The 25,845-nt window shown below is 35.8% G+C and overlaps 1 protein-coding gene across 1 annotated transcript; it reads left to right on the top strand.

Annotated features, from left to right (window-relative positions):
- The first annotated feature begins 8,606 nt into the window (after window positions 1-8,606).
- Window positions 8,607-22,756, top strand: PTGFR (prostaglandin F receptor). Its single transcript, XM_081322761.1, has 3 exons — window positions 8,607-8,699; window positions 12,589-13,415; window positions 21,716-22,756. The coding sequence occupies exons 2-3, from the start codon at window positions 12,648-12,650 to the stop codon at window positions 22,025-22,027; spliced, it is 1,080 nt and encodes a 359-aa protein (XP_081178887.1). The 5' UTR covers window positions 8,607-8,699; window positions 12,589-12,647; the 3' UTR covers window positions 22,028-22,756.
- The last annotated feature ends 3,089 nt before the right edge of the window (window positions 22,757-25,845 follow it).

A 25,845-nucleotide genomic window follows, 5' to 3' on the forward strand; every position in this document is an offset into this window, starting at 1 on the left:
TTTAAGATTTATATCTTTACCCACTTACTCAACTGACACAACAGTACTTCTACTAATAAAGGACAGATGTTTGGTAGAGTTATCCAGATACAGGTATAACATTCTAAAGAATAAACTGCCAGTTTTATTTCAGCGCTACAGATAAAGTAAAGAACATTGACAAAGCCTGCATGTAGATTTTACAGCATTAATTGATGGTGATAAGGGATGATTATTCAAAATAGATTGGGACACCATTATTGCAGCATACAAATGTTTACTTTAGTCAGTTATTCAGGTGCCAAAGAATTTAGTTATTTTCTCTTGGCTCCCTGAACAGATAGTTTATCAGGTTATTACTTTCCATTCTAATCTGAGAAATTATAATTATAGGAATCATTATTCATACTACTTTATTATATAATATCCTTCAAATACAGCAACAATGATTCTGATGTTTTTGTAATGTTTATGGAGGAATTTTATCTATAGTTACCATCAGACATAAGCACAGGAATTGTGCACAGCTCGTTTCTTCTGATAATTGTGAAAACTGCAGATAGAGCAAGTTTGAATTTGGTTTTATTATTATAAAATCCTATAAGTTTACAACAAGGTAGAAGTTCTTAGTGAAAACAAATAAGACCTTTCCAATTGTGTTTCGCTCAGAGTGTTAGTAGGAGGGTATTTTATGTTAATAAAATATTTGTTTTTGGAATTGAATATAATGAAGTACATGGGTAAATGAAGAGTAAAATATATAGAAAGATTTTTGTTTCCCAGGGACTTGCTGGAAAGAAATAAAATCCTTATTGTATTAAGAAAACCAATTATGGTTACAAATTGCAAGCCTCACTTGCATTTTATAAGTGAAATAATTTAATATCTAGAAAGCTGTGTGGGTTCTGAGTAGAAGCCACATAACATAACTAAATTCCTGGTGCAAAATGTGTGTGTTTACATGTGCATGCTTATGTGTGAGGGAGGAGGGGCAAGAAATAAGAAACAGATTGCCAGGAAATAAGGCCAAATGGCTGTGCAGTTATGCCAAGTATAAGATGCTATAGTAAATGTAATAGTGGGAGCTACAGCTTATACTATTGTAGTTAGTATTAGATTATTAACATTTTAACTACTTCCTATACTAATGAATTTCAGTATGAATCAAATTGGAGACTAGAAATAGTTAAATGAAACTTCCTCATGAACACTTGAAAATTAAGAGACTTTCTGCCTAGCTTGTAAGAGTGATGTTGATTAAGATGACATAAAGAACAAAAAAAGTTAGTGAAAAAGCAAATGGCCAAGGGTGGAGAAGCCTAAACTTTCTGCAGAATGAAAACCTGGGTACACTATTAGGGAACAGCAAGAAATTCCAGTTCATATCATAAATAAACAACTAATTACAACTACAACTCTCTTTGATTTGGAGTATACCAGCCTACCAGATATGAACTGCAAAAATCTGAAAAATATAGCAATAGAGAGATACAGAAACGTTGCCAATTTGTGGTCATTTCAGATTATTGCATTCCACATTTGGCAGCTCTGGGATATATGGGAGTTTAAAAAATACCCTTAAAGAGTTTGGAAGCTTATTCCAAACCAGAAGGCTTTATAATTCAAATGTTTTATTATCCAAAAACATTTGCCAACATAGCAAGAGTGCTTTTTTCTCTCAAAAGGCAACTGGATTTTCTTGGTTGTTTTTTTTTTTGCTTGAAAATCTTTCACTTCTCATCCCAGAAGCTTAATGTCTTATGCAGATTCTCAATCATCCAGATCAGGGGTGTCAAACTCAATTTCATTGAGGGCCGCATCAGCATTGCGGTTGCCCTCAGGGGGCCGGGTGGGTGTGGCCTGGGTGGGCGTGGCCTACTGGGTGGGCGTGGCTAGAGTGTGTATGGCCTGCTGGGTGGGCATGGCCAGCTCTACATCGTTCGCATCAAGGGTGCCTATGGGGACCTGGGCAGGAGTGGGACAGATCTGAGGGTCTCTGGCAGGAGGAGAGTCTCTGGGCCAGGGCCAAGGCAGTGGGGGCCGTTCCCTCACTGTTTCCAGGATGGCTTCGCGGGCCGCATGAAACCACTTCGCGGGCCGAATCCGGCCCCCGGGCCTTGTGTTTGACATGTCTGATCCAGATCATGGTTATCTCAAAAGTACTTTTTTAAGAGGCAACTGGACATTCTTGGTTTTTTTCTTTCTTTCCTTGAAAATGTTTCACTTCTCATCCAAGAAGTGAAGAAGCTGCTTGTATTTAGTTTTGTTTATCAACAAGAGCAAAATACAAAACAGAAAAACAAACATCCAACATTAACAAAAAAAAGAGGAAAAAAAACTTCTTTGCGTACAACAGAAAAGTGGGGGGAAACCCCAAATGTCGAATCAATCTAACATTAAAAATAAAGAATCCATCCTGGCTGGATGCTGAAAAATAAATAAATAAATAAATACGATAGGTTTTCCTCTCCTTACATAACATAACATACAAATAACCATGAACTTTCCCATCCTTATTCAACAAAAAGACTGTATTAAATAAATACAGATATTCCAGATGAGAGAAGAAAGTGAAGAAGCTTCTTGGATGAGGAGCAAAACATTTTCAAGGAAGAAAAAAACTCCTAGAAAGTCCAGTTGCCTTTTGGAATAGCACCATTGGGACATCAAGAAGGTTTCTTCAATTCTAAATAACTCACAAGGAATTTCTCACCAGTTAGTTAGAACTGAAGAAACTTCTTGGATGAGAACCAAAATGTTTTCAAAGAAAAAAAAACAGTCCAGTTTCTTTTTGAGAGAAAAAATAGCACCTTTGGGACAACCATGGCCTGCTTGATTGAGAATCTCCATAAAGATTTGCCAACATATCAATATTTAAAAAGGAAGGTTGACATCTAGCTGGAAAGTCATTACTGTTTATCATCTGTTTCTCTTTTAAGATAAAATGCTAGCAGGAAGCAGAGTTTGGTTGAAATTCATGGTCCATTTTAATTGACAAATGTGAATTAGGATGCAGACACTTCATTGTTTTCTCCTATCCATCCATGCTGTGCTTTTTATTCTCTCTCTTTTCTGTCACTTTATCAGTGGGAGCTAAGTGAAATGGTAGAGACATCACATTTAATTGAATGAAAAAAGTCCTGAGTTTCCCCCTCAAAAGTTCTTGGTTGAAATTGACACAGTACCATTAACAAGGATTCCATGAGTAGTACAATCATTTAACCAATTATGGATTATGTACTAACAGAAGCAACTACAATATATTTCACCATCACATAGTAATGTAGATATACTATGCTCGTCATCTTGCTACGTTGACCTTCCGGAGCAAAGACTTTATAAAAAAAGTACACTATTTGTCAATCATGTTTTAATCCTGATAATGCCACATAAACTTTAACTATACATTATTTTCTAGTTGATTCTGGACTGATTGCTTAATAATGTTGTCTAAAAAATATTGACATCAGGCTGATCCTTGTTTTATTTTCTGGATCATACTCCTCTCCCTCAAATACCACAAGGAAGGACTACATTTGCCCAATTTTATTCTTCCACTTGATCTGAATAATTGTTGTTGGGTAGGCAAACATGTGGTCCTTGATTTATGACTAGAACTGGAATTGTCATGGTTGTAAGTTGAGTTGGATCTGATTTTACAATCATTTTTATAAGCAAATGCCATGGTTATAAATGCAAACCTATTCTTTCAAATAGGCATTTTTTGTGATCATGTAACTGCAGGACACTGCTACCAATTGTAAATTTAAGCTGGTTGCCAAGCATCCAAATTACAATCATGTGACAACGGGGGTTGTGTGATGGTGTACATGCGAGGGTGAGGTTTTTTTCAGCACTTTTGCAACTTTGAATGGTTGCAATACAAATAGTCATAAGTCTAGGACTATCTGGAATAGGTTTGTGAACATTTTTCAAAAGAGGTGCTTACATGAATAAGGTGCTTTTTATACATGCAGAAACATGTATGAAGAACCTTAAATAACAAGGCAGCTGCTACTTTGGCTACGTTTGGACAGCTACTTTGGAAGTTACTTCTGATTCATTCCATGAATGAGTTATTTTGAAAGCTGAAGGATTTGCAGAGCCCTACAAAATAGTTTAGATAAAAAATTAATAATTGCAGCATAAATAATCACTACTGAATAAAGTAACCACAACAAAAAAGAAGGAGAAGGAGAACAAGAAATATCGAATAACAGAGCTGGAGATGACCTTGGAGGTCTTCTAATCCAACCCCTGCTTGAACAGGAGACCCTATAGCATTGTAGACAAATGACAGAACTAACACTTCAAGTGATCTTGATTCTAACCCTCTGTTAATGCAGCCTAAGACTTCACTGGCTTTTTTTTACAGTGGCAACACACTGTTGGCTGCTTTTCTTACCACTGAATTGCATTTTTCAGTTGGGACCCAGCATTTAAGTCTGTCAGGGCCCTTCTGGATCTTCAGCTTCTAAAGTGATGGCCATTCCCCCAGCTTGTGGTTGTCTACAAATTTTATGAGATCTCCTTCTATCCCTTATGAAGGTATTGAAGAGTACTGGGCCTAAGACAGAATCTTGGACTACCTCACTCATGCTTCCCTCCATGTAGATGTAGTTCCATTGAGAACTATGTGTTGAGTGTGGTTGGTCAGCCAGTTATGAATACATCTGGTGGTGGTGATACTGTTTATCCTACATTTTTCCTATCTCATCATGAAGTAGGTTATAATCTGCTTTATCAAATTACTAATGTCTAAGTAAACTATGTCGACAGTATTTGTCTGATCCACTAATTAAGTCACTTTGTCAAAGAATGAAATAACGTTTGTCTGGGATGATCTGTTTTGGAGAAACCCATGTTGGCTTCTACTAGAGCTTTGTTTGCTTCTAGGTCTTCGTAAAATCTGTTACCTTGCCAGGATTTTCCCAGATATTGATGTCAGGTTATTGGTCAGTAGTTGCCTGGATCCATTTTACCTTTTTTAAAGACTGGAATCACATCAGCTTTTCCCCACTCCTCTAGTAATTCCCTGGTGCTCCAGGATTTTTGTAAGATATTGATCAATAATTCAATAGCATTACAGTTTGGTTTGGAAGCATCACTGCTTAAGACAGGAAGGCGGTGCAGAGAGTGGGGAGGATGGCTGAAAAGATCATTGGCAGTTCACTCCCTTCAATCCAGGACATAGCATATAAGCATTGCTTTAGCAGGGTCCGTAAGATTGTCTGGGACACTACACATCCTTTTCACGTCCTGTTTTCTTTGTTACCTTCTGGGAGGAGGCTTTGTGTATCCGAAGCAGAACATCCAGATTCAGTCACAGTTTTGTTCCATACAGTATTAAACCTTGTGAACTCTCAAGCTTCCTCTATCCGCTATGTATTCAAGATGGACAGTGATTAATATTTATATGTATTTATAGGTTGTATATATTTTATACTGATATGTTGTAATGGCATGTTTATATGTGTGTTATGTTATATGTACACCTTTGAGAGCAGGCAATAGAATTTCATTTTTAATGTGTGCCAGTGTGCCCACAGTAAAAAATGACAATAAAAGTTATCTTAAATCGTTCCAAGATCACATCTGCTAGCTCCTTCAGAAGCCTGGAATCCCTCTGTTCCTGGTGATTTGAACTCATCTAGAGGGGATACATATTCTCTTACCATTTTCTTGCCTATTATGACTTGTATTTCTCTTCTTTTATGATACTGCTTTAGATAGGTTGGACTATTTTTTCCTTTTGTGTCTAGACAGATGCAAAGAATGAATTAAGCGGGTGTGCTTTCTCCCTGCTACCCATCATTTCCTTGCCATCTTCTCCCATAAATGGATTGATTTCTTTGAAGTTTTTCTTGTTTTTTACACGTTGAAAGAAACTTTATTATTATTATTACTGTTGACATTTGTTGCACGTCTTGGTTTATTCTGAGCCTTAGCTTTCCTGGTCTTTGCAGATTCAGACTATTTTTTGAATCTGCTGTAGTTATTGGTCCCTCTTTCCATTTTTTATATTTGTCCTTTTTGTCTCTCAGTTTATCAGAGAGTTCTTTATGGAACCATGCTGGTTTTGTCTTGGGTCTCTTATTTTTCTTTCTCAGTGATATTGTGTTAGACTGGGCTTTTATAATCTCATTTTTTCAGTTTCCCAAGCTTCTTAAATTGTTTTCCCCTTTAAGATTTCCATCCATGGAATCCTTCTTAAGCTCTAAGTTTGTTGAAATCAGCTCTTTTAAAGTCTAATATGCTCATTTGACTTTGTTCTGTTACTTCTGCCTGCATTATGTTGAATTCCAATATGACACAGTCACTCCCCCTCAAAGTTCAAAGTGCAGCTTTAACCCCTTCTATCATTTCATCCCTATTATTATGTATGAAGTCCAGTATAGCTGACTCTCTTCTTCCCTTCTTTAGTGTTTAGATGGCAAAGTTGTCTGCTAGGTTTGTCAGGAACCTGTTTGATCTCCCACTTGGTGCAGAGTTTGTGTCCCAGGTAGTTGATGTCCAGGTAGTTAAAGTCCCCCATTACTATTGTAGTGTGTGCTTTCTGCACACCTTAGCTAACTGATTAGCTTTTTTGGTTGTGTGATCAGTAATATATATCTATGGCAATGTCATTTATTTTCCCTTTTATATGCATTCAAGGAGAATTAAAACGCAGTTCCAAATTCCAAATGCATTCAAAAAGGAAAAGAAAAAGGAGAAGAAACAAAGAATGTAATCCTCTGAATGTGAATCTGTGTATGTGAAGTTTGACATTGACATATTTAATGTATTTAAAGACATTTTAATTGTCCAGTTGAAAAGTTCATAATTTGAGAGGAATTGTGAACCTTTGCTCAGTGATCAATCTTAATTTACAGTGCAGTGAGTAATCTTCAAAGCTAGAGCTAGGATAGCATTAAAAACAGACATAATTGCATATGTTATATTCTGTGTAATTAAATGGGAATTTAACCCATTTAAGTAAGGCTACCTTTTTATCAGCACTTAATCAAATATGCAAACTGACTCAAATTTTAATGACTTTCACTTGCATGTTTACTAGTGAAAAAGCTTTTGGAAATGCTATAGTCCATAATTTATTGTTAGCAGACTGTCACTGAATCCAGCACGGTTGAACTAATCCAAGTGCAGACTAACTACTAAATTTACTATCAACTTGGATAAAAATGAAAGCAGAGGTAATCTCAGCAGAAACCTGTCTCAGCTCAAGCAACTTTCTTACTCTTTCTAAAAACTCTATTTAGCTATTTTCTCAGTACCACTGGGGTCGCTGAGACTCTTTCAAGATAACTGACTCTGAGATACCTCTTCATTGGAATGACACTGAAGGCAAAACTCTCGTATTAACAAAAGACTCAGGTATGATGCAAACCATGTCCAGCTTATTGATATATGGTTTATATAGAAACCTTAAATCAAAAGTCAGTTTCCTGTGATATTTGATGTTTGGATTTTCAGATTGTATTCTGTGTGAAGAGAACTATGTTAGTTTATCAGAGAGAGAAACATTCCTATTAAGGGTCTTTATTAGTTATACTATAAGTTATAGTTGCATTGGGACAATCTTTACTGTGCCATAGACACAATGCCAGTATAGAGAACTTGTCAAAGAACAAGGGTTAATATGTTTCCCTAGCTTTATATCTTCCCTTCAAAACAACACTAACAATAAGAAATGGGAAATGGGAAAAAATATATCAATTAGTTCCTTTAATGCATAATGAATCTGGCCTGGGATGCTCTTTGGCATAGGTGTTGATGCAGGTATATTTAGAGGTAGCCCAACTATATGTTCATAATAGATGACTTGCAGAGGATCAGTGCTGTCCTGAAATAGCACTAACACCCCCCCCCCCCAAATCACAATGCTCAGGTGTTGGGCTACTACCTTTGAACGCACCAGGTATTATGGCAGAGCTGCCACTGTTTCTGAACTCTTAAAGGGAAAAATGCTGTTTTAACATTGGACAGTTAAACTGACCTTCACTCTTAGGTACGGTTGGGGGCCTAAGTGACCACAGCCGGCCATGACAACACAAATGTGCCATACATGCAGATACATCATAACACAATTCTTCCCCACTTCCTTTCATTCTTGTGCCCTAATGTTGGATCCAGATATGTGAGTCACTGTATTGTGATTTATTGCTACCTGTAGAAACCTGTGGATTGGGGACGAAACAAAAACAATGGCTAGGAGACATGGCTGAAAACAGGATTCTGAGATTTGTGGATAGATGGCCTAAGTCTGCAGGAAAAAGAACAGGAATGTTTCGTGGTCTTGTTTTGTTTTGTTTTTTTTTTTACTTTGACGTTGAAGAAAAAACAAAATCTCTTTCCCTCCCTCTTTTGCAGGTGTTGGCCGGCCCTGTTCTTCGGAAGAGCCAAGGGAGGGCGGAGGCTTTCTTGGAAAGGACTACCATCTTCCCTACGGGAAAGTTGCAGCGGGTTGTTAAAAGAGTCCGGAGTCAGGGGAAAAGAGCAAGCCGGTGGCACGTGTGACGTGTTCGCCCGCTGAAAGAGGCGGGAGCGTGGGCGAGCCTGGCGGGTCTGACCGAGCGGAGCTGCAGCCTCCCCTTCGCCTTATGAGTTGCATGAGCGGGAAGCGTGGGAAGGAGTTGCCGCCCCGGCGATCTGGTGGGTGACGGCGATGCCCCGGAGAGCGAGGCGGGCGCGCGGCCGCTGGCGAAACCCGAAAGCCTGAGGTAAAAGAGCTCCCGCGTTTTGTCGTTCCAAGCTTTTGCGGTCCCAAACTTTCAGGAGGAAAAGGAAAACTGGGCTTCGCCAGTGGAGCAGAAAGCGGACGCCTTCGCGGTCCTTGTGGGGCAAGAATTAGGACTAACTGGGCGGTTCCGCGTAGCTCTCTAGCGGACTCTCCAGTTCAGCCTGTCCAAGGGCTCGTAGGATCATCTAGCCGTGGCCGTGAGGGCACAATATAAAACGGGTCTGCGCTACGGTGAAATCACTGCGGCGTAAAGCGCTCGGGCGTGATTAGCCTCCACCTGGCTCTCCGAATGCTGCCTGTAAGTGTATTTTGTTTTACTTTCTTCAGACTTGGATGATTGGATGACTAAAGAGACAACTGCCCGCTCTGGCCAGACGTTTGAGGGTATAAGAGGATCAAATATTAGGGTAGGGAGCTTCAGATCAAATTGGCTGAATCAAGACTGCAATCCAATATACCGCTTACTAGGAAAGGAAGCCCACTGACTTCAATGGAATTTACTTTGGAGGAGACAAGTGCTCCGGTGGGAGGAATGCAATATTAATTCTCTTATAGAAGAGAATCTCATTTTCCTCCTGCCTCCATCCAAACTTATCAGAGTCTACCGTTACTTATTCTTCAGTTGCCTCCTACTTTCCTTTCTTCCTTTCTTTTTGCAGGCTTGCTTCTTTTTTTCCCCTAGATAATTTTTTTTAAAAAAATTGATCATTCTACTACTTAGCTTGCAGTAACTGATTGCTGTTCCCTTTAATAGTTCCTCACTTTTTTTTTAAGTGGTAGATTTCTACAGTAATGGCATGATTGATAGATTACATGCTGTCAAATTGGTGTGGATTCTTAGGCAGTGCACAGACCTTCAGTATGACTGCAGGACACTACTATTAATGAATCCTGAAATCTTTCACCCTTTGGCAATGTTTATTTTTGAAGTTTTCTGTCACTTCAACAGTACCTCATTGATGTATTCCCAACAATGAGTTTCATTTTTATCTGCAGCAGCAACTTGGAATAGGTTCCAATTTTATTCATGCAGCCCTTGTTGTCCACGTTAAATACTTCTGTCCATCTTACATTGTACTTACTGCTCTGTTCATACCATATTTCTTCATACCATATTACCCATTTTGCTCTCTTCATATTACCTATTTTTAACATCCAAATTAGACTAGTTGCTGCAGTATGCTGAACTTTATGAAGCAGGTCTGTATGAGAGCATGCCCTAGCCTCACATATATGGGTAACTCTGGTAATTTTACCCCAAAGAAGCTTATGTGGCAACTTAAATAGTCTGCGTAAACATGCCGTTCTGTGCATTGGTTTCTGAAAACAATATAATATAAAGTTTGCTAAGATAATATCTGACATTTTAATTAGGTTGCCTACAGCTTCAAATTCAAATTAAAAAATAAATTTGCATTTAAAATTGTCCATGTACACAGAGTACTTTTAATCCTTTTAAGTGCTAAATTCAAACAGAAACAAAACTGGAATTACTTATGAAAATGCATACTTACATATGTTGCTCTTCCTCCGTTTAAGTAATATACTTTTCATCTGTTTGCATTATTCCCAACTGGCTTAGTATTAGTTACAGGAATATATTTTTGTCAGGCAACATAGACTGTAGTATGTCAGTGCTCAGCTTTATATTATTTTTTATTTCAAGTGTACTTGTATAGAATTCTTCCTCTTTTGAATTAATATTCTTTATTTTAAAACTGCGACTGTTAATTTTTGAAATCTTTGGCATGGTGGAATAGGTAACCCAATTTTACAAAGTTAATTTAAGATTGCCTCGTTTTTATGCTGAGCTTTTACTAGCATAAGGCTATATGGAAGCTATAACTTCATTTTCTAAGAAATAATGAAAGGGGAGTATCACATAGTGTATAATCTATGTGAGCTGATAAGTGAAGGACTGGTTGAGTGCAAATGACCCAGCCAACTCATGCAGAGTCTTTGCTTGGTCATTAAATGCTATTTGGGAAAAGAATGACAGTAAAAGAAAATCAATGTAATCATTTAACTGGGGGTGGGGGTGTATGTGCTCATATGTAATTTTTTTCCTATTTACATTTAAATTCATATTTCTTCTGTAAAAATGTTTCAATTAGCTTCAGATTCATGTGGTGGAAAGTTTGATGTAATGAATAAAATGGACTGAACAGAATTTCAAATTCCTATAAATGTAGAATAAGATGTTCATTTCTCCAATAATTTAGTGTTTTGGAAAAAAAACATATTTTGTAGTATTTCCTCAGTTACCTGAAATAAGCTCAGATTTTAGTTTGATGTACTGTGTTTCTGCTCTGTATTGGCGGTGTGCTTTCCTGATGCCATAGAGAATATGAGAATATTACGGTAAATGAATATGTGGTGTATAGTATGATAGATATATTTACTATATACTATTTACTATCTATATATTAAATATGGTAAAATATAGCTATAATATTGCACTGATGGAAGGAATAGCATGTCAGATCTTGAACAGCAGCATCTGGTGACTGCGTAATACATAAAATATCCTTACTTAAAAAAATAACAAACATCAAAAGTGCTTTGCAGTTGTTTTGTCCGTTTCTCTGTTGCACTCCTAAGTGCATATCATAACTCTTCCTTTGCATATACCTAAATATAGACTATAGACTCCTATAGGCATTCTGTCCTTAGTTCAAGTTCTAGAGTTACACTTATTTCCAGGGCTAGAGACATTATAATTAATATAAGAAACTTGTACACATTTATTTGTGAAGCAAATTGATCAATCAGTTTAATCAATGGTTATTTACTCTCCTACTAGTTCTAATTTCTTCCTGTTATGTGTGTGACATTTTGAGTAAAATAATGGAACAGTGAAGTCTGGAGATATGCACCAGGGGGCTGGGTATATATAAAAAAAACTACTTTATTCTACTGTTGGGGAAAAATGGGCAAAACTGAGAGTTCAAAGCAATATATTTAGTTCATTGTCAGTAGTTGAATGCTAATTATCTGAGACACTTCTGTGCTCATATATTAGCCAGGAAGGGCGAGTTTATTTCACCAATTGGTTCTCTGTGTGCTGCAGACCTCAGTAGAAGAAAACATATTACTTTCCAGAGCATCCTCATACACTGCATAGTAAGAAACAGTCTGTTGTCACTTTACTGTGTTCCATAAACATGGGCAGTGGAAAGCTATTTTCTGGAAAGGTTCATAGCAATGAAGGTAAATAGAATCCTTTTATTTCTCTTTGCCTTATCTTGCACCAAACTGTTAGGCAAAATAAATCAATTATTATTACTGCTATAGCTAAATTTACTTTCTTACATATAATACTGATATTATTTTTAATCATCAGATTGTTCATTGCAATATACATATATTTCCTGCATTATTGTCGATGTATGTGAGTGAAAATTGGATTGGAGACATTATAGCAAAGGTAAACTGGAAAAGACTGGGGGAAAAAAACCCTCCCTAGGAGGTAATCCAATTTTCACAAAATGTAAAAATCAGTATAATAGTACATGAAAGTATAAAACATGCTGTTAATTATACAATTAAAAAGGAATCTGTATGAGATAATGAGTATTGTTTAGAAAATGTGTTCTTAAATATTGATAATTTAATAATCCCATCCATATTTATGCTAACATTTGCATTTCAAATTTTAAATATACCCCTTTCTACTTTTTGGCAGCTTTGTACTGACTGAATTGATCTATTGTATTACCCTTTTTGTATTTTGTTAATTGTATTATTTGTATAATAATTTCTTTATGCATGTTCATCTACATTAGGCCTGTCTTTGTATGAGAAATGGGTAAGATTAACTATGTAATATCATTTATTGTATTTAAATAGTTTATTTTACTGTATTACAGATGCCTGATGGTTTCCTGGCCACTGAGATGTTTTGAATGCTGAGATTTTCTTTATAACAATGAATGATTCGATGAATGGAATTTCTAAGCCTACCTGTGGTGACAAAAAGACTGATGTACATTTTTCTGTCATCTTCATGACTGTTGGGATTTTATCCAATAGCCTCGCAATAGCAATTCTCAGGAAAGCATATAAGAGATTTAGGCAGAAATCAAAAGCATTGTTTTTGCTTTTTGCCAGTAGCTTGGTTATCACAGACCTGTTGGGCCATCTCATCGTTGGAACTAGTGCAGTATTTGTATATGCGTATAATAAAAACTGGAATTCATTTCTTTCATCAGAACAGATATTTTGCAATTTTTTTGGTAGCTGTATGGTGTTCTTCGGACTTTATCCTCTTTTTCTGGGCAGTGTAATGGCTGTGGAACGCTGCATTGGAGTGACAAAACCAATATTTCATTCAACAAAAATGACTTTTAACCATGTAAAAATGATATTGACTATGGTGTGTTTTTTTGCTATTTTCATAGCCTTGCTGCCTATACTGAGATCAAGAAAATATAAAATTCAAGAATCAAGAAGCTGGTGCTTCTATAACATACAGCATACTAAAGTCTGGGAAGATAGATTGTACATCTTACTTTTTTCATGTTTGGGTTTTCTGGCCCTTATTATTTCACTTTTGTGCAATGCTGTGACAGGGATTACACTTTTAAGAGTCAAATTTAAGAGTCAACATAGACAGGGCAGATCTCATCATTTTGAAATGATCATTCAGCTCTTGGGTATAATGTTTGTCTCTTGCATTTGCTGGACCCCTTTCCTGGTAAGAACATAATCATATTTGCCAAATCTAAAGCTTCCTGTTATATAGATATTTTTCTCATATTTACAGTACATTGTTTCAAATCTTCTCATTCAAGTAATATGCATACTTGTGTTTCTGTAAATATAGCAATATTTTCAAAATAGTCCTGATGCTGCCAAGATTAATAATTCTAAGATCTTGTTTGGATGAGATTCAGTGGCTATTAGCCTTGATAACAATGTAACTACCTCTGAAGGTCATCTGCTGGGAGATTAGTAGGCTTCCTTGTCCAGTTGGTTGGTCGCTATGAGACTGTTAGCTGGGCTAGGAGTCTGATCTAGCAAGGTACCACTTACATTCTTATGTTATATATTGCTTATTTTGTTCTGGGATAATATCCTAAAATATTGGGTTGAATATAATGACACAACTTTCCAGAAATTCAATCTGTTGTGAATTACATGTGATAGAAGGAGTGGATAGAATTTGCATATCCAAACCCTATTTATGCTATCAGGGCTGATACATTGCTTTAAAGATTGGACAATTACCTTTATAGAGTACATGCAGGAAAGCTCCAAGATGATGTACATGCAAATGTACATGCAGATCAAGCTAGCAGTTCTCTGTCCCTGTTGCACAAGTGTGCACTGATCATGATAGAGAGTCATGACCATGTGTTGGGATTATTAAAACCTAACATTCAGTACCTCAGTTCTGTGAATTCTATATGTTTATAACTGCAACTATTTCATTTAGTTAATTAAAAGGAGTTAATAAATAGGAACACTGAAGCAATAAATGAAAACCAGTTTGCATTTTTGAAAATAATGGAACCATGTAAATAATAGATATTTTAAGGAGAATTAAAAAATTGGGTCTAGGTGTAAGCATTTTCCAGGTGAGGGTGGGTGCTGAATAATATGCTAAGGCTATCACGGGATAGTTTAAAGGAAGTTATGATTTTTTTTGTTTTTCTTTTTATATTGAAAACCAAGATAAACAGAATATCTAAAATAATGAGACTTACTGTGTCACAGGGAACACACCACAGCTGTGAACTGCACCACAGCTTTGCTTCGAAGGGTTGTTCCATTTGAAGCTGTAATGAAACAATGTGCTCCTTCAAAGGTCTACAGCAATACTGAGGGGAGCCCCACCATTTCTTGAAACAGTTGGAAAAAGTTATTTTTTCCTATCAAAGCAAAACAAAAAATACATGTGGCTACTTTGTGTTTTGAATGCAAATCCACCCATCTCATAAGTTTGCATTTACCACTGAAGTGTAGACTGCTAGACTGCTTCTTCCACAATATTTAAACAAGATGGTTAGAGACCTATAGACTAAAATACAATGAATGGTTATAAGAACTGGGTGTGTCTAGTGTAATGAAGAAAAGGACTATGGGTGACAGCCTATCAGTTTACCAGTATTTGAGCTGCTGTTACCAAAAAGACAGGGGCCAGTCTAAAGCACCTGTTACAGAAGTGACAAATGGAAATTTACCAAAGAGAGAACCAGCCTGGATCTAAGAATAAATTTCCTGGTAGAATAATTAGTCAGTGGAAGTGGCTGCCTTCAGAAGTTGTGGGTGCAACAACACTGAAGTTTTAAAGAAGAGATTGGACAGTCATTTGTCCAGAATGATATAGGTCTCCTGAGCTCAAGCAGGAGGTTGTAGTAAAAGACCTCCAAGGTCTGTTCCAACTCTGTTATTCTGTTATTTGTTATTTATGGGTAACACGGTGTAAGTTATAAGATGGACATTCAGTCCAGTCTTCCTTGAAGAAGCTAGCTTGATTCGAATACCATGGCAAACTATATTTAAAATAGCTTAAATCCACACATTGTGCTAATCGTAATTTGTTTTATTTGGATCTGGCTTAGCACAATCTATGAAGCAATTAAGCAACAAATCATGGGTACAGGAAACTGACTGCATGATCTTCAAACCTAAAATATTGCATGACAAACCCAAACCCACAGTTTTTATTGTAAGTATGTTGCTTTTTTGAAATTGGTTACAAGTTACAAAAGCCTAAAAAACGGCAGTAGCAAAAATGCACAAGAAGCATAAAGGATTTCATTGTTCAGTATTTTATCATAATCTTAAACTTCTTAAATTATCACAGTACTTTAATCATTCTTACTGAGGCTAATGAGAGTTTTCTAGGTCATAATGACAGAAATGCAAAAGTCACAATCAGAAGTTTCACTTTTCATAGAGTTATCTATTTAATAAACTATACCTGCTTTTTAAAAACAGTTTTCTTTGCAAATCAGTTAATACTGTGTAATGCAAAGATGTTCAATCAGAGTTAATCTACATGTAGTATCAGTCATATAAAAGCTAAAACAGCCTGATAGATAGATCAATAATGGCACAGCAAGTGAAGTTGTTTTACATAATAGGGTATCAATACCCACTGCTTTATACTTTCAGCTTAAAATGACTAACTGGAAAAAAATAATTGGGTAATTCCATACTAGATTTGAAATTAAGTTTAAATCCTGATTACATTGTTAACTGTGACTGATTCAGGATCCTTTTCTGTTACCTAGCCATGAACAAAACATCTTTGTAATTCTTTCATCATGAAGGGGTTATTAACTGTTTCTCCATGTAGATACATTTGGTCATAATCCAATAGCAGCATCATTATGCATTGGACCTCTTAAATTCAAAAGGCCTAGCCCATTTAATAGACAATAGAGTACTATATATGGGAAAGAGTACTGAACATAATTATCTTGTAATTGGAGGGAAATGACCTGTGCAAAGAGTTCTATTTGTAGATAGAATTATCTGATTTCTTAGTAACTTTGAATGCTTGGTTTATAGCTTGTTATCCTGATGTCTTTTATGGAATTCTTAAAGCATAGTTTGCTTTCTTTTTTTTTATTGAAAAGTTTTACAATACATTTTTTAAAAAGACAAAACCCCTCCCAACCCCCTCCCCTCTCCCCAACCCTCCCCAACACCTCCCTCCCTTCCCCCTCCCCCCTCCCCGACTTCCCAGAGCTCAATACAGGGTATAAAAATACAAGCAATCATAGTCTACCTTATGCAAACAATAAAAAATTAAATCTATCACACTTTAACTCTTATAAAATAACTACAAGCAATATAAATATCACATCAGTACTTATTCAAATGCTAGATGAAACTTTTTAGTCCAATATTTATTCTGAATATAATCAATCCATCTTCTCCACTCCACAATATATCTCTGTTGCATTTGATCTTTCAAGTACGCTGAAATCTTTGCCATTTCCGCCAGATTGGAGACTTTTAAAGTCCATTCTTCTATAGTTGGCAGTTCTTCCTTCTTCCAATATTGCGCTACTAAAAGTCTCGCTGCCGTAATTAAGTTCAACATCAGCTTAGTGTCCACAACAGTAGTATCAGTAATAATGCCCAGTAAAAACAGTTGCGGACAAAACTTTATCCTTTTCTTGAATATCTTTTGCATGTTCCACCAAATTTTAATCCAAAAAGCTTTAACCTTTTTACAGGTCCACCATATATGAAAATACGTTGCATCTTCACCGCCACACCTCCAACATTTGGGCTGGCAGTTCAGATACATACTTGCTAATTTTTTAGGATCTAAGTGCCACCTATAAAACATTTTATAAAAGTTCTCTCTTAAGTTTTGAGCCTGCGTAAACTTTACATTTCTCACCCAAATCTTTTCCCAAGTATCCATTGTGATGACTTCTTGAAAATTCTGAGCCCACTTTATCATACAGTCTTTAACAAGTTCTGTCTCTGAATCAATTTCTATCAATGCAAGATATATCCTTTTAATATGTGCTTGACCTTGATCTCTAATTTGCTTTACCAAATTTTCATCAATCGTTGAAAAACCAGTTTTCTGGTCTTCCTTCCACCTGGCCTTGCTTTCATTTTTAAGATTTCATTATATTTTTCTGATTATTTTCTAAAAAAAATAATGCTTTGTTTACAATAGCATTATTTCATTCTTCAATTTACATTTCCTTTTTTTTTCTATCCCACAAATATATTCAACCAAACTTATTTTACAGTCAGTTACATTTTTCCAAGTTATTCTTTAGGCAACTGAAGCCTTTACTTAAAAATTCTACTCCTTTAAAAACTTGAGTAGAAAATATAATCGGTAGAAAAAAACACCTTTCCCATTAGACGTTTTCTTACTTTGTTCCTTGAAGTGACTCAAGAATACTTACAGAAAATCATATTTCATTCAGACAGGAAGAGATAATAATGTGAATCTCTCTTTCTCTGTGTGTGTATTTGTGGGGGAAAAGAATGTATTTGAAGAAAGATCTTCAAAGTAGCTCTTCTGTAAGATTAAATTTTCTTTATAAAAGGAAAAAATATTAATTTGATATTAAAAAAACCTCTTAAAAGTAGTCACCACTATTCTTATTTCTTCAGCTGTATGCTTCAGTTTAATATTTCCTTCAAGAACCTCATTTGGTGCTTTCTAAAGAAAAGTGAATTATTTAGGAAGATGTTTTTTTCTGTCAATACTCCACAGGATCTTACACTTTCTTCTTAATTTTTTTAAAGATTACTATCACTGATGTACCCTTATTACTTTTTCACACTTTGTTTGCTTCACAACTTGGTAGAAAAAGAAAGTGTCTTGATTATCAATTCTGTTAGAAGATTTTAAATACTAAATTTAATATTTTAAATGTTAAATAAGACCAAATATTTTCTTTAATCATATGTGCTTCCATGGAACGTATCCTCTTAGAGAAAGATAATTCTTTAATAATTTTTGCTAATGCATAAATATTGCTTCTGAATTAGTCTTGGGCCTTATGCTCTTTCCAGGCTCATCTGGTATCATGTAACTGGCAATAATTTCCTTCCTATGAACTGGCAGCTATTATTTCTGTTATTTTTTATTCTGCTTCTCATTTTGATCATAGTTCAATTAATAAGTTTATGTGAGCAGTTTTCTAAAATTTCTTTTTTTTTATTAAAGAGTTTTAGAAAAACAAGATTTTACAATATATTCTAAAATTTCTTATAACTACTAATTACTTAGGTGGACTTAGAGAAACAACTTATATATTATAGTGCTGAAACTAACTCTTTTTTAAATATAAAAAAAAAACTAAAAAAAGGTTTTGGGAGAAAATGTATTTGCTTATGAAATCTATGGATTTAAAGTGCTTGTTGTTTAGAGAAAACCTTTATTTATATCATAGTCAGTGATTTTTTTCCCCCTCCCCACCACTCCCATTCATTAATTTCAAGTTATCAAGTCGTCTTTTTAGATGTTAAGGTCCAAATTTTTCTCATTTAGATGGTATAGAGATGTTGAGCAATTTGTGAACACTGGACTCTGTGTGTTTGTATGGGTTATGTATTGCTGCTATTTGTACAGATAGTAGCAGAGAGATGTAGCTACTTCTCACTAAACATGCCTGGTCATAGTATCCAACTCCTCATTGTATTCATTTCTATGGGTTCTAAACCATAGAAATGAATAGCTTTTTTCAACTGTACATTCTGTATAAGAATGCACATCTTATGCATATAAAGATAATTTGCCCACCAAGAGTACTTTTAATGAAAATAATGAAAATTACTGATTTGCCTATGCTCATAATAGTTATTATTGCTGTTGCTATGGATAAAGCTGTTTTTTAAATAGACAGTATAAAGGGAATTATATTCATTTTAATTTTCATATTCTTACAATTCCATGACAATTTCCTTTAATTTTTTTACTCTTTCTCACTTATTAATAACAGTGGAATATTTTTAAAGAGTATGGCTTAAAGTCAGTGACACAATGAATCTCTAAGAAGAGTCTATCACTTCTAATCTCTTTTCTCCCAAATCAACAGCATAGTAGGTTCTTAAAACATGATGAAATTAAGAAATGATAATATATCCCCTTGTGAGCATTTCTTTGATGATAGATCTGCAGTGCTATCTGCAGTGGTGGCATGACTTCCTATTGGCAAGAGCCTCTGCCTTATCTTCCTCCCTATTTCTAGGAATTTGTCTCTCTTCCATAAAGCAAGATGCTTTTGCACTTTGACTTCTGCCCTCTGTTGTTTCCTGTCAAACAATAATTAATCAGCTCCATGAAAAGTTAAATTGTCATTTTTTTGTCTGATTTTCTTTGAAACTAATACCATGTGCCCCTTGTTACACTTTGCTGCATCAATTTGAGGTTGGAACCTCCTCCTACTTTCAAGATCCTTTGTAAAAATTTCTGTTTTTCTTTGTCTGTTTCAATCTTCAACAAGGAGATGTTGTGGTACTGCTTGTTTTCTAGCAGCTCTTTAAATTAAGACAGCTGATTTCATAGATAATTTATTATAAGGAAAAATAGTAATCTTTCCAGATAAATATAGTGTAGTTGGTGGGATAGAAAACCACTCTTCCTTACAACTCTGTTTATTATAATTCAATGGGAGAGTCCTTCTTTTAGTCCCTCTGGAGGTTCAGGTTCACTTAGATTATAAGGAAGCACCTCCTCCGGGGTAACTTTACTATCTACATGTAAAGGCTTGTCATCTTAGCTATTTGCCATCATGTTAAATAATTTTTATTTTACATGCTTTTAATTTTCTAGAATTATCTGAGTTCCAAATAATTCTAAAAGTAAAATTTAAATTTTTCACACTAGTTTATTTATTTTAATGGAAACATACGGATTTTAGGATCAGTTAGAAAACCAGATGCTGAGCATTTTACTAGTCTTTTACTTATTTAGATTATTATATATTTTATAAAATCAGCCATTTTAATTGGTTTCTGGTAAGCTTGATATGGTCTCCCCAATCATAGGGCTCTGAAACTTCATCCAAGGAAGATGACCTTGATGGAAATATTCATGAACCATGATCTACACAAAAGGTGTTGAAACATTTTTTTAAGTTGAGAAGACCCTTTCCTACAGAACAATCACTTGAAAGATTCTGTTATTATAACCAGTCTCAGTAAAAGTAGTTTTAGTTGTTCTGTAGAGTTGATTTTTCTGTTCTAATCTACCTAATGGGACTGGCACATAATAGCTTCTTCTATGTTAAGAACATAAGGGACGCAGTGGCTCAGTGGGTTAGGATGCTGAGCTTGTTGATCAGAAGGTCGGCAGTTTGGCGGGTCGAATCCTGAGTGCCGCGCAACAGAGTGAGCGCCTGTTACTCATCCCAGCTTCTGCCAACCTAGCAGTTCGAAAGCACGTAAAAATGCAAGTAGAAAAATAGGGACCACTATGGTGGGAAGGTAACAGCGTTCTGTGCGCCTTTGGCGTCTAGTCATGCCGGCCACATGACCACAGAGACATCCTTGGACAAGCGCTGGCTCTTCGGCTTTGAAACGGAGATGAGCACCGGCCCCTAGAGTTGGAAACAACTAGCACACATGTGCGGGGGAACCTTTACCTTTTACCTATGTTAAGAACATGTGTTGAATTCTTATATATTCTTATATATATAAATTATATATATGTGATATAAGAATATATAAGATATCATAAAGGTTTAACCCAAAGATTTCATTGGCAGTACAGAAGATATTACTTACCTTTTAAATGCAGTAAAGCCTGTAGTATTGGAAGTTGACTATTATTAATGATGGTCATGCAGTAATCTCCTGCACCTCCATGCAAGGATATAATTTAGCTTCTTGAACATCAGAAAAGCCAACTGATATTTAGCTTTGCTTATACACACACAGGCAGGACCAGAGGGCTTAGCTGAAGAGTACCATTTTTACTTATGCAGTTTTTCTAACTATTTTCTATGTTTTCAGTAGCCTGACTCTAATAGTAGGATAGCCTTTATGCCTTTCAGAAGTATATAACTATTTAATTATAGTAAGATATCATTGTGTAGATTTGATGTAAACAAGTGCAAAATGGAAAAAATGGCATTTGCAAATAACTTCAAATAAACAAAATGGAAAAAGCTATAAGAAAGGAGAATGTAGAAATTAAAATAAAGCAATATTGAAAGGGTCAGAATTAGAAATGAACACAATAGATAAAGAATTATAGGAACATATAATTCATGCTAGGCTATGTATATTAACTATACTATATTAACTTTTCTCCATCTGATACCCATTTCTAAGCAAACATGGAGCAATATGATTTTTTTCCAAAAAGAGATTTGATTCTTTATGATACATCAACTTTAATTTTTAATCCATTATGGTTCAATTCCAGAATCAGTTTTTTAAAAATATGTAAAGTTGTTCCATATATTCAGTAATTTCTATTTTATTGTTAAAGCAAATTATTACCGTTAAAAACAGGAATATATTTTTGACCTGGTTTTTTCTGACCTTTTTTTGTAGGTAATGATGGCCATTATTGGAATAAAAGGAGATGGAGACGATCTCCAGATATCGTGTGAAACTATAATTTTTGCTCTTCGAATGGCAACGTGTAATCAAATATTGGATCCATGGGTATATATTCTTTTGAGAAAAGCTGTTCTTAAAAAACTGTATGAGATTGCTAGGAGATTTTGCGGAGTACGCCTCATTAATTTGTCCACATGGGAACTCAGTTCCATTAAAAATTCTTTAAAAGTGGCAGCAATTTCAGATTCACCAATTGGGTCCAAGCTGACAAGCCAACAGCAACTCAGTATAAAAGTGCCATAAAGCGAAACACAGAAAATGATGAAAGTAAAGGTTTATGATTGTTGTATACTTTGAAACCTGAGAAATGGCTCCAATTATAGATAAGTTTCTATCTGGAAATGCTACTACAAGATGTTTGTGAATATAAAGAATCCTTTTTATGGGATACACGCATCCATATCTAGTGCCAAATATTTCAGGAATTTGTAAAACAAAAAAAGGGAGGCAATGATTAATAAATTAATATATGTAAAATAAATAATGTTAAAAATCTCAATAAAGATAAGATGTTAATGGCTGTGAAATAGTTTTGAATGAAGTAAAAATTTCAGTGTTTGTGTTTTATGTTTAAATGAAACATAAAATCGTGTTTTCAAATGTGTTTAAGTGAAAGCTTAACAGCAGTATTAAAATGCATACATATGTCACAGAATTTAGAGATGAATGTGTCCAAACATCACAAACTCTTGGGAAGTAATATTTTGTTAACACTTCAGTTGGGGTAGAATGAAACCTGATAGATATCAGGGCAAGCATGAAAAACTAAGTATCTTAGTGTTGAATTTTACAATGTATGTGCAGTGAAATTATGTAAAAAGCATTAATTTTGAAAATGTTTCTTGCTAGTATAAAGCTTTTCCTGATTTTTGCAAATATTTTATCTAAATCTTATAAAACAGGTGGAATATTACTTCCTAAATGAAATAGCCCTGCATCTTGCATCTTGGATTTTCTGAGCAATTTAGAAATAAATAGAAATTGGTATAAAACGATAAATTCATTGTATAATCTGGAAATTCTACCCTACAACTTTAATGGTTACTAAATAATTGGATGCTGTGCTATATCAATATTTTGAATTATACACATATGATTATAGAATTACTTCCAAAGTATTGTAAATGTTTAAGTCAATTCACATACAGTATATGCATAGAAAAGTTGACTTATAATATTATATGTCAAATATTAATTTAGGTTTAATTTAAATATTATATATTATTTCATGTTGTACTTTGTGGGCTCATCTTATTAATAGCTACATGAAGGTCAAAACACATGTTGGTTTTTTTTAAAGTAAATTCAGACAACATTAAAATGAGGATTACATCATTCTTGGTTTGAGCAAAAGAAAGGAATGCATTGCATTTAATTTAAATCGTAATACTTCATATCAAATGTAAAAGACATTAAATATGCACAATAAACTAAATTTGCAATACACAAAAGATTAAGTGAAAGATTTGTATACAGATTAATATATTATTATTTTTTGCTTATTAAATTAACATTGTTGTTGTTAGTTGCGAAGTCATGTCCGACCCATCGCGACCCTATGGACAACGTTCCTCCAGGCCTTCCTGTCCTCTACCATCTTCTGGAGTCCATTTAAGCTCACACCTACTGCTTCAGTGACTCCATCCAGCCACCTCATTCTCTGTCGTCCCCTTCTTCTATTGCCCTCAATCTTTCCCAGCATTAGGCTCTTCTCCAGTGAGTCCTTCCTTCTCATTATATGGCCAAAGTATTTGAGTTTTAGCTTCAGGATCTGGCCTTCTAAAGAGCAGTCAGGGTTGATCTCCTCTAGGACTGACCGGTTTGATCGCCTTGCAGTCCAAGGGACTCGCAGGAGTCTTCTCCAGCACCATAGTTCAAAGGCTTCAATTCTTTGGCGCTCAGCCTTTCTTATGGTCCAGCTTTCACTGCCATACATTGCAACTGTGAAGACCATAGCCTTGACTATACGCACTTTTGTTGACAGGGTGATGTCTCTGCTTTTTAGTGTGCTGTCTAGATTTGCCATGGCTTTTCTCCCCAGGAGCAAGCGTCTTTTAATTTCTTGGCTACAGTCCCCATCTGCAGTGATCTTGGAGCCCAGGAAAATAAAATCTGTCACTACCTCCATTTCTTCCCCATCTATTTGCCAGAAATTGAGAGGGCCAGATGCCATGATCTTGGTTTTCTTAATGTTTAGTTTCAACCCAGGTTTTGCACTCTTCTTCACTTGCAACAAGAGGCTCTTTAGTTCCTCTTCACTTTCTGCCATTAGAGTGGTATCATCTGCATATCTTAGGTTGTTGATGTTTCTTCCGGCAATCTTAATTCCAACTTTTGATTCATCTAGCCCTGCCTTTCTCATGATGTGCTCTGCATATAGGTTAAATAGGCAAGGCGACAGTATACAGCCTTGCCGGACTCCTTTCCCAATTTTGAACCAATCAGTGGTTCCGTATCCAGTTGTCACTGTTGCTTCTTGGCCCGCATATAGGTTTCTCAAGAGACAAATAAGATGGTCTGGTATGCCCATCTCTTTAAGGACTTGCCACAGTTTGTTATGATCCACACAATCAAAGGCTTTAGCATAGTCAATGAAGCAGAAGTAGATGTTTTTCTGGAACTCTCTAGCTTTCTCCATGATCCAGCGTATGTTAGCAATTTGATCTCTAGGTCCTCTGCCTCTTCAAAATCCTGCCTGTACTTCTGGTAGTTCTCGATCCACATACTGCTGGAGTCTAGCTTGTAGAATTTTAAGCATAACTTTACTAGCATGAGAAATGAGTGCAATGGTGCGATAGTTTGAACATTCTTTGGCACTGCCTTTCTTTGGAATTGGAATGTAAACTGATCTTTTCCAATCCTGTGGCCACTGTTGAGTTTTCCAAATTTGCTGGCAAATTGAGTGTAGCACTTTTACTGCATCGTCTTTTAAGATTTTGAATAGCTCAGCTGGAATACTGTCACCTCCACTAGCTTTGTTGTTGCTCAGCTTTTCTAAGGCCCACTTCACTTCACATTCTAGGATGTCTGGCTTGAGGTCAGTGACCACCTCATTGTGATTGTCAGGGATGTTCAGCTCATTCCTGTATAGTTCTTCTGTGTAATTTTGCCACCTCTTCTTAATCTCTTCTGCCTCTGTTAGGTCCCTGCCATTTTGGTCCTTTATCATGCCCATCTTTGCATGAAACGTTCCTTTCATCTCTCCAATTTTCTTGAAAAGATCTCTGGTCCTCCCTATTCTATTGTTTTCTTCTATTTCTTTGCATTGTTCATTTAAGAAGGCATTCTTATCTCTTCTAGCTATTCTTTGGAATTCTGCATTTAATTGGGCATATCTTTCTTTTTCTCCCTTGCCTTTTGCTTCCCTCCTTTCCTCAGCTATTTGCAAAGCTTCCTCAGACAGCCATTTTGCTTTCTTGCATTTCTTTTTCTTTGGGATGGTTTTGGTTGCTACCTGTTGTACAATGTTGCGAACCTCTGTCCATAGTTCTTCAGGCACTCTGTCTATCAGATCTAATTCCTTAAATCTATTTGTCACCTCTACTGTATATTGAACAGGGATATGATTTAATTCATACCTGACTGGCCTAGCGCTTTCCCCTACTTTCTTTAATTTAAGCCTAAACTTTGCAAGGAGAAGCTCATGGTCCGAGCCACAGTCAGCTCCTGGTCTTGTTTTTACTGACTGTATAGAGCTTCTCCATCTTTGGCTGCAGAGCATATAGTTAATCTGATTTCTGTGTTGATCGTCTGGTGATGTCCATGTGTAAAGCCGTCTCTTAGGTTGTTGGAAAAGAGTGTTTGCTATGACCATCATATTCTCTTGACAAAATTCTATCAGCCTGTGCCCTGCTTCATTTTGTACTCCAAGGCCAAACTTGCCTGTTATTCCAGTTATCTTTTGGCTTCCTACTTTAGCATTCCAATCCCCCATGACGATAAGGACATCATTTTTGGGTGTTAGTTCTATAAGGTGCTGTAGGGCTTCATAGAACCGGTCAATTTCATCCTCTTCAGCACCGGTGGTTGGGGCATAGACTTGGACTACTGTGATATTGAAT

Source organism: Vipera berus, assembly GCF_964194415.1.
Source record: "Vipera berus genome assembly, chromosome: 3".
Classification (NCBI taxonomy): domain Eukaryota; kingdom Metazoa; phylum Chordata; class Lepidosauria; order Squamata; family Viperidae; genus Vipera; species Vipera berus.

What these genes read in the sequence shown, in the direction of transcription:
- PTGFR (XM_081322761.1), top strand. Translation starts at nt 12,648, where the DNA reads ATGAATGATTCGATGAATGGAATTTCTAAGCCTACCTGTGGTGACAAA. An exon ending in TTTGCTGGACCCCTTTCCTG is followed by an intron (nt 13,416 to 21,715) that starts GTAAGAACATAA and finishes CTTTTTTTGTAG; the next exon opens with GTAATGATGGCCATTATTGG.